The following is a 14,787-nucleotide window of genomic DNA, read 5'->3' as shown; positions in this document are numbered from 1 at the left end:
TTTCATACACAGGGAGGGAGGTCAGCTTACAATAAATATACAATACAGTACTGTATCTCTTGTGTAAATGGTAGCAGTGATCCCTTCCCATACAGTAAAACACAGAATCTCTAACATCGATGAACTACAGTACAGTGCTGTGTTGCTCAAACAGTTAGTTGCGTCAGGATACACTATTTATATTTATCGATATGTCTATGTGTCCTATTGCCGCTGTGTATTTTAGCTAGGGGATTCAGATGCTCCTTCAGCATTGCCCTGACTCTTGCAAAACTGATGCTGTCACTGGCCCCATAGCTGAGGGTTTCCGAAAGGTGCAGGGTCACAGGTGGCAGCCACTTTGTCAACTTTCTATGCAATTGAGTCTGGTATATCATAATGTGCATAGAGCTTGCTTGTCCCTATCGCCCCTGCGTATTTTAGCAAGGGGATTGAGATGCTCCTTCAGCAGTGTGCTGACTCTTACATAACAGAAAATTAATAAAGTGTCAGACAAAAACAAACATGCACTCGCACTGTGGGAATCAAACCCAGGACTCTTAGCATGGGAAGCAGCACACTTTACCACTCGGGCATGATGCCACATGATAAATAGATGAACTCATATGTAAATGTACTGTAAGCAGTGATCCCTCCTCATTGGTGTTTGTGTATGTCGTTAAAGGACTTGGACGCTCATATTGCACAACACCGTACTTAGCCACCACCTCCCCCCATCCCCATTCCACTTCCCCATCCCCCCTGGGAGCCTGCTCATTTCATACACAGGGAGGGAGGTCAGCTTACAATAAATATACAACACAGTACTGTATAGACACGATCTCTTGTGTAAATGGTAGCAGTGATCCCTTCTCATACAGTACAACACTGAATCTCTAACGTCGATGAATTACAGTACAGTGCTGTGTTGCTCAAACAGTTAGTTGCGTCAGGATACACTATTTATATTTATTGATATGTCTATGGGACCTATTGCCGCTGTGTATTTTAGCTAGGGGATTCAGATGCTCCTTCAGCATTGCCCTGACTCTTGCAAAACTGATGCCATCACTGGCTCCATAGCTGAGGGCTTCCGAAAGGCGCAGGGTCACGGGCGTCAGCCACTTTGTCAACTTGCTATGCATATGAGTCTGGTGTATCGTAATGTGCATAGAGCTTGCTTGTCCCTATTGCCCCTGTGTATTTTAGCAAGGGTATTGAGACGCTCCTCAGCAGTGCCCTGACTCTTGCAAAACTGATGCCATCGCTGAGGGCTTACATAACAGAAAATTAATAAAGTGTCAGGAAAAAACAAACATGCACTCGCACTGTGGATATCAAACCCGGGACTCTTAGCATGGGAAGCGACACACTTTACCACTCGGGCACAACGCCACATGATAAATAGACAAGCTCATATGTAAATATACTGTAAGCAGTGATTCCTCCCCATTGGTGTTTGTGTATGCCGTTACAGGACTTGGACGCTCATATCGCAGAACACGGTACATACTTTTACGTCAATTAACTACATTATTACTTTTACACATTAGTTGCATCTGTGTGCTTTGTCTACGGGACTTGGACGCTCACATACAGTAACACAGCAATGGATACAGTATGTGTTTTAACACATTTGTTTGCGTCCGTATAAACTTATTTTATTTTTTAATTGACTCTCCGTCTGGCCATAAGTCTGTGTGTACAGTACAGAGTACATTAACATTACAGTCTTCACTGACCATTTGCCAGAGCTTGTAGTGTAGATCAATCCGCCGCAATTCGCTCTAAAGTACTGGATTAGTGGAGAATTAGCCACCCAGTGATGGAGATGTGTATTGCATGCTGAGTATGTAGTTGTGCATCAACGTGCCATAATCTCAGCAACCTAAGCTATCGCCTAGGTGCGACTAAACCGCCGTTTAGGCAGAGAAACAGCAAAGATAATGGAGGCTCCATCTCTATGTTGTGCTACATCTGCAACATTGTACGTGTGCTATACCAATTTCTGTGTGGTAATCTCTCATTTTAGTGTCTCTGGTACATTGTGAGCGTTTTTTTTCGCTGCATCTGCAATGTGACTAAGATGCACAATTTAAAGAAAATGTCAGCATGCTATTTGTCTCAGAGCGTCTCAGTCGTACAATGTTGTTCATTAATGAGAACTCTGTAATGTACTGTATGTTGAACATCAGTGGGGAACTTTGTTTAGTGCATAAAATATAACAGAAGACAGAGAGACCTCTTTATATATGAAAAGAGATTTAGATCAAATACACAATATTACAAAACAACATGACACAATTGCATTACTTTTATACACAATTGTTTTAATTGTATGTGTAAAGGAAATACAATATATGCAATTGCATTAAGCTGGAGCTGCGGTCAGTCCGCTATTGCAGAACCCCTGGTGGAGTGGTGATATTGGCAACAATTCTTTTATGCAATTTATTTGATTGAGCTTACGATTCTACCAAGAGAATGCGGGTGTGGCTTCATATTATATATATATATATATATATATATATATAATGAAGCCACACCCGCATTCTACACAGTATATTATATATATATATATATATATATATATATATATATATACCCAACTAAAGTACTGGGCACAACATGATAAGTACTTGGCACAACATGATAAGTGCCTGTTACGTGCCCAAATGAGACACTTTTTGCACTTTTCTGCTCGCCACCTCAGGAGATGTCTCCCGCGGCTAATGGGCGCCCGAACGGAGCAAAAATTGACTCGCTCCATCAGGCGCCCTTTAGTCTGTAGCGTCATGGGAAAAAGCTGAGTCTCTCCCATAGTGTCATAATCAATTTATAAATATACACACATAGCTATATGTCATGTCCCAGGAGGTTACAAACTTGTGGCCATGATGGAAATTAATCATCATTAACTTGACCATAATGGTCATCTGTATCACATGGTTATAGTATAATTACAAGTATTTTGTGAACTAGAATTTACATTCTTTTAACATTGATTTTGAACAGGTAAATCTGTAGTTGTATAATTTGAATAATGCTCTCAAAATAGTAAAGTATTATGTCAGTAATAGTATGCTATGATGCTGCTTACAACAAGTAACATACTAAAAGCATGACAAACCACAGCATGGGGAACGTTGGTGCAGTGGCACCGCTAGTATGAGGCTTTTCTGGAATATTTGATCTACACTGAGTGCAGTTGAATCCACAGAAGTCACAATAAGATGTCTTTTTCATTGTAAGAGAATTATAGGTTCGTGTTGCTGTGTTTCCTGAAATTAAGATAATCAGAGTATTAAGATATATCATTAAGTATTAAGAAGACAAATCAAATAAACATTAGTACTTTGTTTAAGTTTATGAATGTACTGTAGCTCACAAAACGGACATACTGTAAATGTATCCCGTGTCTTAACCTTCAGATCACATGATTACATAACAGGTCATCAGGTTGTTATTGATTATCAGAAAGTTAGGATAGATCTTTCAAACAGGAATATTTTCTGTTGTGAGTGCTCTTCTGGCTTTATTTGAAAGCTGCTGAAACTGCTAGATTTATAATGTGGACTTATTGATGACTGGTTTATATATGCAGCCTCACTTTTTGATTGGCCAACAGAGTAGGCTCTCTAGCACAGCACAAAATTCTACATATGGTTCTGGTACTTCACCAGAGGACTTCAGCATGCACCACATGTCAGTGCAAAGCAAAATAAGTGAATGATGGTTTCTGCTTAGCAATTATGCCATGTCATATGTCAGAAGCCATACTATAGCATAAAGCACAGTAATAATAATGTACAGTATTTAGCCCAGTGCTGCAAGCATGGCTGTTCGGGGCGGTACCGCGTACCTGTAAGAAAATCCCAGCAGGTACGCCGTACCGCTGGGCCGCCACCTTGCAGGCACCGGGTCTTGGAGAGAGAGGAGAGCGCAGCACGCGCCTCTCCTCTCCTGCCTGTGAGTCCAGAGTTTGGCATTGGTGAGCGGCACTGCAGCGGCGGCGTGCACTGAGCCGGTCCGCGAGCCAATCAGAGCTGGCAGACCGGCAGCCAATCAGGAGCCGCTGCTGCCGGACCGCAAGCCCTGATTGGCTCATGGACCAGCGCCAGTTCAGCAGACCGGACTGAGGGCAGGAGAGGGATAGGAGGAGCGCGTGCTGCGCTCTCCTCTCCCCAGCAGAAGACAGTGCCAGCCCAAGGCAGCAGCAACAACGGTAAGTTGCACTGCTGGGGAATATCTGGCACTGTGGGGTCATGTGTATCTGGCACTGTGGGGACATATCTGGCACTCTGGGGGCATGTGTATCTGGCACTGTGGGGGCATATCTGGCACTACTGGGGGCATTTGTGTATCTATTGTAAATGAGTCCTACCCATCAACTCCAACAATTCATTTGGAGATAATTAATAGGCTGCACTCTCATTTCTGTTCTTGCAAATGCACACCCTAAACTTTCAGTCTTACCAGTTACAGGACAATGGAAGAATGAGATGAAGAATAAAAAGTAACAATACAGTATACACACTATTACAATGAATTAGTCAGTGAAATGTTAATAAATGATGGTAAAAACATATAAATCCCAGAACAGACGTGAAATGTCAAAGAATCCACCAATTTGTCATCCTATTATGAAGTGCTTATTATTATTATTACTGTTGATTTAGCAACTACTACTAATAAGCCTTAAAGTGTCCCTGTTTAGTCTACATCTACATATGCATAGGATTACTCAAAGCTTAAAAAGAAAAAGCAAGACATCCAGGTGATCCACATTAAATGTTGAGCAGCAAATAAAGTATAACAGTTATAGGACAATAAAAACTTGGTATGTAATTCTGACTGCTCATTGGCCTTGGGCATAATTGCTGAAAGGGTTTGGAGAGTCGCTAGATGTAGCTAATGAAACACTGGCAGGTGTTACTTCAATTCAATACACCATGCTGTAAACATACATGTAATATATGTATATGCCCGTACTTACTTGTGTTATAATACTCTACAACGGTCACCACAGCGTCTTGAGAAGATGCAACTTTTACAAAACGGACCATTGGAACAGATACACAAAAATCACTGTTGGTCAGCTAGGGAAAGAAAAACATGCACAATTACAACTGTGAGATTTTGATATATTATTAATATGCTAAATAAAAAGAAGAATCTTATTTCAACATACTGTAAAATTTACTTAAGGTTTAGATTAATAGCAAGTGTTTGTTCTATGAAATATAATACAGTCAAACACATTATGGTTTGTGTCACTAGTGTTTCTGAACACCAGGGGGCTCAAGTACAGCTGGATGTCCAACTTTCAAGCAGAAAGTTCCGCTATGTCCTACTGTGCATGCAAAGTAGATGTGCGCCGCCCCAAGTGTTTTGGTTTTGGATATGTATTATTTTTGTGTTTTGGTTTTGATTTTGGAAAACCACACTCACTTGTGTGTGTTTGTTTCGGTTTTGGATCTGTATTTTTTTTAAATGCTAAAAACAGCTAAAATAATATTTGTGCCAGTTTTTGTTCCAACAGTATATCATTTCCAGTCAATTTTGACCACCTCAGAGCTCACAATATTGTTCACCAACATAGGCCAAAGGCTGCCTGGCTAAACTAAACAACAGAGCAGGGCACAAACACATAGCAGATACTGCATTTCTGGTTAAAAAAAGTGTTGCAAATTAGTAATGTATTAGCAATAACCAACTTGCAAGCACTTTCAATAAAAAAACAATACAACACGGAAATTTACTAAAAACCATGTGTGGAATATTATTGTTCAAAAGTAGTTAACAAACAGCAAAGAAAAAAAAAACAGAACCATGTGTAAAACAGCAACACCAGAAGTGGATGCCCCTACATTAGTCCACATGCCCCCGGTACATGTCTATTCTCTGTGCTCAATCTATACCTCCCTCTTGGAGGCCCTGAACCACTGATGACTGGCACTCTGTGGCCATGTACAGCCCAATCAATCAGCCTTTTTGTTGAGCAGCTCCCCAAAATCTCTCTGACCATTTAAACAGCGTTCTGCACATGCAGGATAGTGTGTGGGATACAGTGTGAGCTAGAGGGCAAAATACTTTGGGACACAAAGTTAAATATTGAGCTGGTTACAGTGTGGGTTGGACACAGTGTGGCTCAGATACAGTGCAGATTGGATACAGTGTGGGTTGGTTACAGTGCGGGCCAGATACAGTGTGGGTCGGTTACAGTCTGGTTTACAGTGCGGGTTGGATACAGTGCGAGTTGGATACAGTGTGGGTCACAGTGTGGGTTGGATACAGTGCGGGTCGGAAACAGTGCAGGTAGACATGCCAACTCTAGCTTAGAAGTAACAGTCCACTTACTGTGACAGCAGACGGGAGGGGGGCCCCCAGTGGTAAATGTTCCCAGTGGTGGTGTCTATGAGGAAGATGATGGTCTGGGCATTGTAGTGTACAAACCGCTCTCTCAGCTGTGCTGTGCCTCACATACGCAGTGAGCGGCCAGTGTGTGGTTGTAGCAGCCTCTGGGCTGGATGGGATGCATGGACTATTGGCCATAAGAACGGCCCTCTCAGCCAATCAGGGGTCAGCCGGCAAGATTACATTTTCCCTTGCTTTCAGATCTGAACATGGCGGGAAGACCCGAGACGGGACTTGGATCTGCTTGCAATAGGTAAGTTTGGGTGGGTTTGGTTTCTAGGAAACCAAACCCGCTCATCTCTAATGCAAAGTACAATAAATCAGAATTGATGCACATGAAGATGTACTAAGGACCTGATTTAGAGATGGACGCAGATCGCTGCATTCACAGCCAGATCCGCGAACGCCCGCTGCTATCAATCACACTGTGGTCGCATCCTTTCGAGGTGCGCATGCACAGACCACCCATACAGACACAGGGCTGTGTTCGGGGCTGAATAAGCCCCTTAAATGTGCTTTGAATTTGTCTAGATGCAGGCACTTCCTAATGCAGGCCATAATCTTTACCCAGAAATTCCCCAATGCCAATACGAACCGTGGACTCCAATGATCAACGATATCTCAGGGGGTCGTCAAAAATCCTACATATTAAAAATCCCTGACTCGCCGATTCCGATCATTTTTGTGTCGGAATCTGTGATTCAAGGATTTTCAACATGTTGAATTTTGCCGATGACCTGACCCAGTCACTGTCAGAATGGGGAATTGCCCCGACAGATGCCTGATGTGTGGGTTCCTAATCATTTAGTACATTATTGGAATATTTTAACATAAATATGTAACAATATTTAGTAATTCATCATCCATATTAACAGATGTGTCATAACACTGACAAGGTTAGTACTTCAGTGTTTCATCATTGTTTTTTATTAACTTGATAGTAGGCCTGCTTATAATAAAATATTTTATCTAGCTTGTCTTTATTGTATTTATAATAAATATATGTGTGTGGTATTTTACGTTGATATTCAGAACGGACTGCACAATCTCGACAAGATCTGAATGTCAACATTCACAATGTCAACATATTCAGAATGGACCAGTGCATCTTGGGAGCTAAAAAGCTTAACGCCTGATGCTGGTCTCCACCATCATACTCCAATGTCATCCCTGTGGATGACTATGGACCCTGAAGAAGAAAAGTAATATTCCACAGTTTACTTTCTTGTTATATCTTTATATTCTATTGTTGGTGATTTATAATGTATAGAAGTGATACATAATATAGGAGCATATTTAGCAAATGTGAGGAGCCTTATTGCTATAGAACACCGGTAGTTTCCTTTATAGTAGGGTTTTGTATTGCTTCACCCAATAGAAGATATGGGCCACTACTAGAGATACTCCTGCTAGCATTAAGATTTGCAGGGTGTACTCTATGCAACAAATAGCTATACTGTTATCACCATCTTAGGTTAGCAATGATATGCCAACAAACATTGGTAAAAGCTTTATTCCAAAACTAAATATTATTTTGTTAAATGCAGTACTGGCCCAGTAATGTGGAAGTTAACTTCAGACAAGTATCATTTGGTGATATATATTTTTTTTTACAAATGCCAGTTATAATCAATGTTTTGTCACTGCAATTAGTGCCAATAATCAAAGACATATTAATAAATAAAGTACACACTGCTAATACAGCATTGTACATAGCATTTATCCATCATTCTATTATTATTATATTAACTACATTCAATTTTCTTGAATACATGTTTATTGGGGATCAGTGTCTCATGAGATGGTGTTTGGTGATTTTCTTTCTAAGACAGTTATATTGTATCTATAGAATTTTACATTTGTTCTTCTACATGGACTTATGGTGGTCTAATGGGATTGACCTACACAAATCTGAGAAAATAGGGATGGATAAACGAAAAACAAAATTAACATCTTTATATAGTATTACTGTTTTAGGCCTCTTCCACTTACCGAATCAAGATACAAGTAAACTTTATCATCTTTTGGCTCCACCAATTTAAGAGGCTCATTTGTGGGGATTCCTTCTGGGCTTAATTTAAAGCCACTGAGAAATCCAACCTCTAGGAGCACCATGCCACTCTCTTTATCCTCACCAAGGTAGCTGAGAACAGAAAATAATCAAGTGAGCAGTTAGGATATCTTTTTTTTATAATGAATATATGTATGCAAAAGGATAATATAATTTATCACAGTGTAATGTACAGTATTCTCCTGCTACAGGGTGACATGTATATATCATATTAAATAACTGTACAACACTCTGCACCCTTGCATGTCTCATATTGATTGAGGCACCAACAGAAATTATGTACAAGTGTGGGAGGTGCTACACCTCTTAGCCATTCATCATCAATGAAAGGTGGTGAAATAGGCATGCAAATGTAAATGCAATTTTCACATGCATAATTTTGTGAATCCTTGATTAAAAAAATAATCCAAAATCTAAATATCATTAAAAATCATTTTAAAATGTTAAATGGGTAAAGGCAACACTAAAAGAAACCCATTTCAAGTTACATTATTCTTGCCATAGCTATTTGAGCCACGTAGACCAATCAGTAATGAGCATAGTAATAGCATGTGTTCTTTACAAGGCTTGTGACATTTATAGAGTCTTTAGACAAATGTATTTTTTTTCCTCTGCTGCCCCCCCCCCCCCCCCACACCTTCCCTAACATCAGTAATACTCTGCTTCTCCCATACCTGATATTTGACCTGACTTGCTAAGAATACCATGTGCACTGCACCAATGTTTCTCCATAGAGATAAAAAAAAAATCTCTATAAAAGATTTCACTTCTTCTCCATTCACCTGATAAATCCAGTAGATTTGAAAAAAGACTGCTATAAATAATGGTTGTCTGGACAGAGTCTTACAATTGTCACCCCAAAGGTGCCATGGGTTACGGTGATTCCTCAAAATCACGTGTCTTGTCTGTATGCATTCTGTGTGCCCTGGGTAAATTGTGCTCACAGTCCTATGAGTAATAACCTGGCCATGACCATGATGTGAATTATAGTTCTCCCAAAATGTATATTTTATGAATGTCTGTGGAGTATGAATTGCTAGTTTCAAAACTGTATCTGCGTTGGGTAAGCTACTTGCTGAACCAAGGGGCAAGGTGTTACCTCAGAATCTTTTAAATGTTAAAACTTCCTTGGAAAAAGTGTTGGTTTTTCACAGTAGGAGGCCCTTGTTCAAGCCCTTGGACACAGACAAGCAGGCTGGAAGAGAGTCAGCTTATCAGTCTTTTGTTCAGCATTTCCTGCTATAAAAATACTATCCAGGTTGGGGATTCAATATCCTACCAAAAGGTATTGACTATTTAGCCATGTCCCTTTGAGGGTCCATCTGCCCAACTTCCTAGATGGCCAGAATATATTTCTTAAGCAACAGAGATATATGGCATTTAGTGTCCCTGGAGACAACCTAATTTGCAACTACAGCGGTCATGTGAGAACAAAGGAAGCAGTTCTTTTCAGCCTGGAAAGGGTGGGTGCTGCTGGAAAGAAAGTGGTTGTGGTACTATTAGGATCAGAAGCCCACACTACTGAAGGTTCAGTGAACAAGGGAGTAGCTTTGTGTTAGGAGTGGTCCAATCTTTTGCCTCACGTGGTCTTGTCCACACAGATCACCTAGACCTCAGAGTAAGATAATTTAGGGTTCTGACTTTTATTCCTTTTTATTTACTTAAGTCAATCTGTTTATTTCATAACTGTATGTATTGTTTATTTACCTGTTTTTCTTTGTAACTTAACCCTGGAGATATTTCATCAATACATCCTAAACATTTATCAGTGTTATCTCTGTGCCCTATGAATTCACATGCCTGGAGAGGGCCATGCTATAGCTGTGTAATAACTGTGGATTTTTAAGCATGATGTGTCTGGCGATCGCAAAAGCGCCATTCCGATACTCTTCATGGTAATAGCTTAAGTAAAACCCATGTCACGACCGCTCAACTGCATCAGGTTGGTGTATCTGAGTGCAGGCTGGTGCGCAGTGCTGTGACAAGCTGTTTAGAGCATTGCCTGAGTACTTCCTAGAACCAGAAATATTTCTACTCACCTTTCTTGATCCCAAGCCTGACTTTGATGGTCAGGTTCCTTGAATGGCAGATGTATTCAGACAAGATAATTAAATGTTTATAGCATATATAGCCTGCCCACCACTGACATAGATGTATGGATACAGCTATATCTGTATTCCCAACTACTGCAATTTATACAACCTTCAAAATACGTACTTTTTTCTGACAATTTTGTAAACATTTAATAAAATGAAAAAAAGGAAGCACTTTCTTTTTCATGTGAGAAATCTGTTCCTATTTTTTATTTATTTTACTTTTTTCATTTTATGATTTATCATAACATTTCATATTGCTCGTTGCATGTTTTAAAATATGGATTTTATGTAACGTTATATATATTTTATTGGTTCAGAAGCAGTTTAAAACACTTTTTTTTTTAATAGACTTGCCTTGTATTCCCCATTATTTATTTATTTATTCATTTATACAGTATACTATGAGTGGGACTCACACCCAAATACAATCTGCTATATATCATTGTATGACCCTATATATATTAATGTTATTAGGCTGTGTACAGATTACAAGACACACTGGTGTAATATTTGTGAAGTAATTGTCTCAGATGAGATTACAGAGCACACAACAATTTGTTAGAAATGCTCTTCTTTCATATATGGGAGTCAGAACAGGTGATATCATACTGGCACATACCAACAGATAATTCATCAGCATTATAGAGACATCAGCAAACCAATTTATAAGCTATAGGAAACTAAAATCTAATTCCAGTGAACATATAAAAGTTCAGCTATCACAGAGAGCATACTGAGGGATCATACTCACTGGTTACATTTGTATCAATCAATTGGCAACAACAATAGATATTTACTGCTGAGCAGATAGTACATGTAGGAACACACAAAGGTTCAGCTGTTACAGTGAGCATTTCAAGGGATTCCAGGCAGTGGCTACACTTGTATCACTTTATATGCAACAACAATAGATACTTAATGCTGAATATTGAGCACATTAACCACTTGCCTGGAATACGACCATGCCTGCAAGTGCTTTATCTGACCTGGTCGCAGAGGATGCGACCAGTCAGATAAACAGTGTTAGCGGCGGCAGGGAAGGGACACTTCCCTCCACTGCCGCTGTCAGAGGGACCGTAAGGTCACCCTGCCTCCCTGCAGTCTCCCCTACTGATTGCCGTGCTGCTGATCACTGCTGATCGGTCAGCACGGCAGGACCCCTCCCTCCAGCGGCTGCAGACAATAGTAGTTCCGATCTTACTGTGCAGCTGCGGGCAGCAATGCCCGATCCCACCCCATCCCCACTGCCGGAGCTTATAGTGCAGTCCATACACCACCCACTCCCTGATGGGAGGTTAAACTGAGCCGCGGACAATATAGCCCCCCCCCCACACACACACACACACATCACTGTCCTGAAGGGAAGGGAGTTGTTGGCGCTCAATGTATCTCTGGCGACCAGGGGTGATGGGGAGGGGGATCGAGCACTGCAGCCCACTGTGTACTCCGGCAGCGCGGGTGGGGGGATCAGGCATTATAGTCTGTGCGGCTCACACTGAGTGCTCCGGTGGCAGCAGTAGGGGGGATCAGCAGTACTGTCCATGGCTCAGCTTAACCTCCCATCAGGGGGAGTGGGTCATCAGGCTGTACTGTTGTTGGTGCTGGGGTGTCAGGCATGTTTAGGGTCACTATGGTCTGGTGACCTTTCCTAGCCCCAGTGGGGTTCAGTTCAGTTTGTTTGTTTGCTTGTTCTTGCTTTATTTTTTCCTCTTTTCAACTCCTGTTCTTTTTTCTTTGTCATCACTCTCTTTTTTTATTGTTTGTCCTGTCCGATACCAGGGATGTGCTGAATTTCAAGTTTATATACCTGATGGCTCATTGTTATTGTAAGGATTTCTTATTGACATGTTTAATGTTATATCCATTAATACTATGGGCTTGAACTCCACCCAGAAGAGACAAGTAGATTTAAATCCCTTCCACAGATTTAGGGGGTGATTCAGACCTGATCGCTAGGCTGATAAAATTGTAGTCCTGCTATCAGATAGTTGCTGCCCAAGGGGAGTGTATATTCACTGTGCAAGTGTGTGATCGCATGTGTACGCCAAGCTGCTAAAAAAAAACCTCAATTAGCGGATAGCTGCAAATCCGTTCACAGCTCACTCACCAGTTAATGATTTTTCCAGTGTGTGCAGTCTGTGCACAGCCCAGGACTTACTCCTACAGTGCGATCAGGACGGGCTGATCAGGTGCCTGATCTGACATCACACACCCTCCCTGAAAACACTTGGGCACGCCTGCGTTTTCCATGACACTCCCAGAAAACTGTCAGTTACCACCAACAAATGGTTGTCAATCCACATACGAATGGCTGCGCGATTAGAATTTTCGCACCAGCCTGTCGCTGACCGGCGATGCCTGTTGTTGTTTGCAGATGCGCGTGTGCATTGCGGTGCATATGCATGCACAGTTATTAACTGATTGCCCGCTGTACGAAAATGCACAGGTCTGAATCGTGCCCTTAGAGCGCACATAGAGCTCACATAGTTGCACATTTCCAGCAATCTGCTCCTCCGTGCCTCACCAATTCTAGATATCCTTTTTGCTTTACGGCCAATGGTCCAACTAAAAAAGCTGGGGTAGCTATATTGATAACAAGCTGATGTTTATGGGAAATATTTAATTTTCGGGAGGCGCTTCGATGGAGTTGATGTTACTTTAGTTTCACTATATGTGCCTAATTCCAGACAATTATCCTTCTTCAGGGAATTTTGTTTGAGACTTCAGAAGTATAGTAGAGGGGCAGAGATGATTTTGGGGGATTTTAATATGGTCTTAGGACCAATAGTGGACAGATCACGGACAACTGCCCCTCGTTCCAGTCAACCTCAAGAGTTCGCTAGAGGTTTCAACCAATTTTTTGCAGAATATGAATTATTTGATGTCTGGTGGTCTATACATCCCACAGAGCAAGTCTCTCTCCCAGCCTCTCTCTTTATATTTCCATACTAATAAGCCCAAAGATACCTCTATTTTTATTTGGCATTCTTTAAAAGCTGTTGTGAGAGGTTTGGCTATTCAGACTGCAGCATGCCTTAAGTGGGAGTATAAACAACGTTGGGAACTAGTAGTGGCTGAGGTTATCCAGCTTGAGGCAGCCCATAAAGCTGACCCTCATAATAAAGCGTTATTTAAAGGATCTTTTAGGGCCCCAAGAGAAAGCAAATGTTTTTTTCTTTAAAGGAAGTTCACCAGAATATTTCTCGGCTTAACCAGACAGTCTATGTCTTTGGAAACTGGGCTAGTCTCCTTTTAGCATGTAAATTATGAGGGAGACGAGCTAAAGAGTGGGCTTGGAATATTTACATGACTACAGGTATTAAAATGTTGGATCCAGACGAGATAGTCAAACCATTTGCTGACTACTTCTGTAGATTGTATAATCTCAAGGACGATTCTGCCACTCCCGAACCATCCACAGATATTATTAATAATTTCTTAAACGAAATCCATCTCCCTACATTGAACTTCATTGGCCTGTCTGTCTCTCCACTTGCTTCCTTAGAGGAGGTTACAGCATCTATTGATTTCTTGCCACTCGATAAGGCCCCTGGACTGGATAGATATCTGTCAAATTTCTATAAGACCTTTAAGACTGATTTGGCTCCGGTTTTGGTGTCCGTGTTTAATGAAGCCTCAGAGGTGAAGCAGTTTCCTAAGGCAATGCTGGAGGTGAAGATTGTCGCTATACCTAAACCGGGCAAGGTTCCCACTGCTGTGCAAAACTATCGGCCGATAGCTTTATTGAACATGGATGTCAAGTTCTTTGCCAAATTAGTAGCTAATCGTTTGTGTCCCCTTTTTCCTACTTTGGTTAAGGATGACCAGGTAGGGTTTGTGTAATATGATTACTGGAAGTTACCCCTTTTAGTGCTCACCCTAGATGTCAAAAAAAGCATTTGACAGGCTCCACTGTGGCTTCCGACAAGAAACTCTCAGACTTTTGGCTTTAATGGCAGAATATATGATTCCATTTTGGCTTTGTATACCCCTCCCCCAGCTAGGGTCTATATTAACTGGTGCCTCTCCTCAAGATTTGATTGAGCCTCTGGGCAAAAAAATTAGGAATACGGACTCTATTCAAGTCCTGTAATAGGCAGTTCTCAACAAAAGATCTGTTTATTTGCTGACCAGTTAAATTCTAACAAGACTGAAGCACTGACCTTTAACATACCAGTGATATTGTGGAAGGATTGAAAGCTAGATATATGCTTGGCAGTCTTA

General features: G+C 41.1%; 1 protein-coding gene across 1 annotated transcript in view; it reads right to left on the bottom strand.

The window, feature by feature from the left end:
- Positions 1-2,489: 2,489 nt before the first annotated feature.
- Positions 2,490-14,787, bottom strand: part of LOC134909676 (CD109 antigen-like) — a 303,785-nt gene continuing 291,487 nt past the window's right edge. The window contains exons 31-33 of the mRNA XM_063916819.1: positions 8,389-8,539; positions 4,976-5,078; positions 2,490-3,260 (exon numbers count right to left, since the gene is read on the bottom strand). Of these exons, the coding sequence (XP_063772889.1) occupies positions 3,076-3,260; positions 4,976-5,078; positions 8,389-8,539 (439 nt within the window). The 3' untranslated portion in view covers positions 2,490-3,075. The remainder of the gene's footprint in view (positions 3,261-4,975; positions 5,079-8,388; positions 8,540-14,787) is intronic.

Source organism: Pseudophryne corroboree, chromosome 4, assembly GCF_028390025.1.
Source record: "Pseudophryne corroboree isolate aPseCor3 chromosome 4, aPseCor3.hap2, whole genome shotgun sequence".
Taxonomy (NCBI): Eukaryota; Metazoa; Chordata; class Amphibia; order Anura; family Myobatrachidae; genus Pseudophryne; species Pseudophryne corroboree.
The sequence above is the reverse complement of the archived record's forward strand: the minus strand, read 5'-3'. Positions and strand labels throughout refer to the sequence as shown.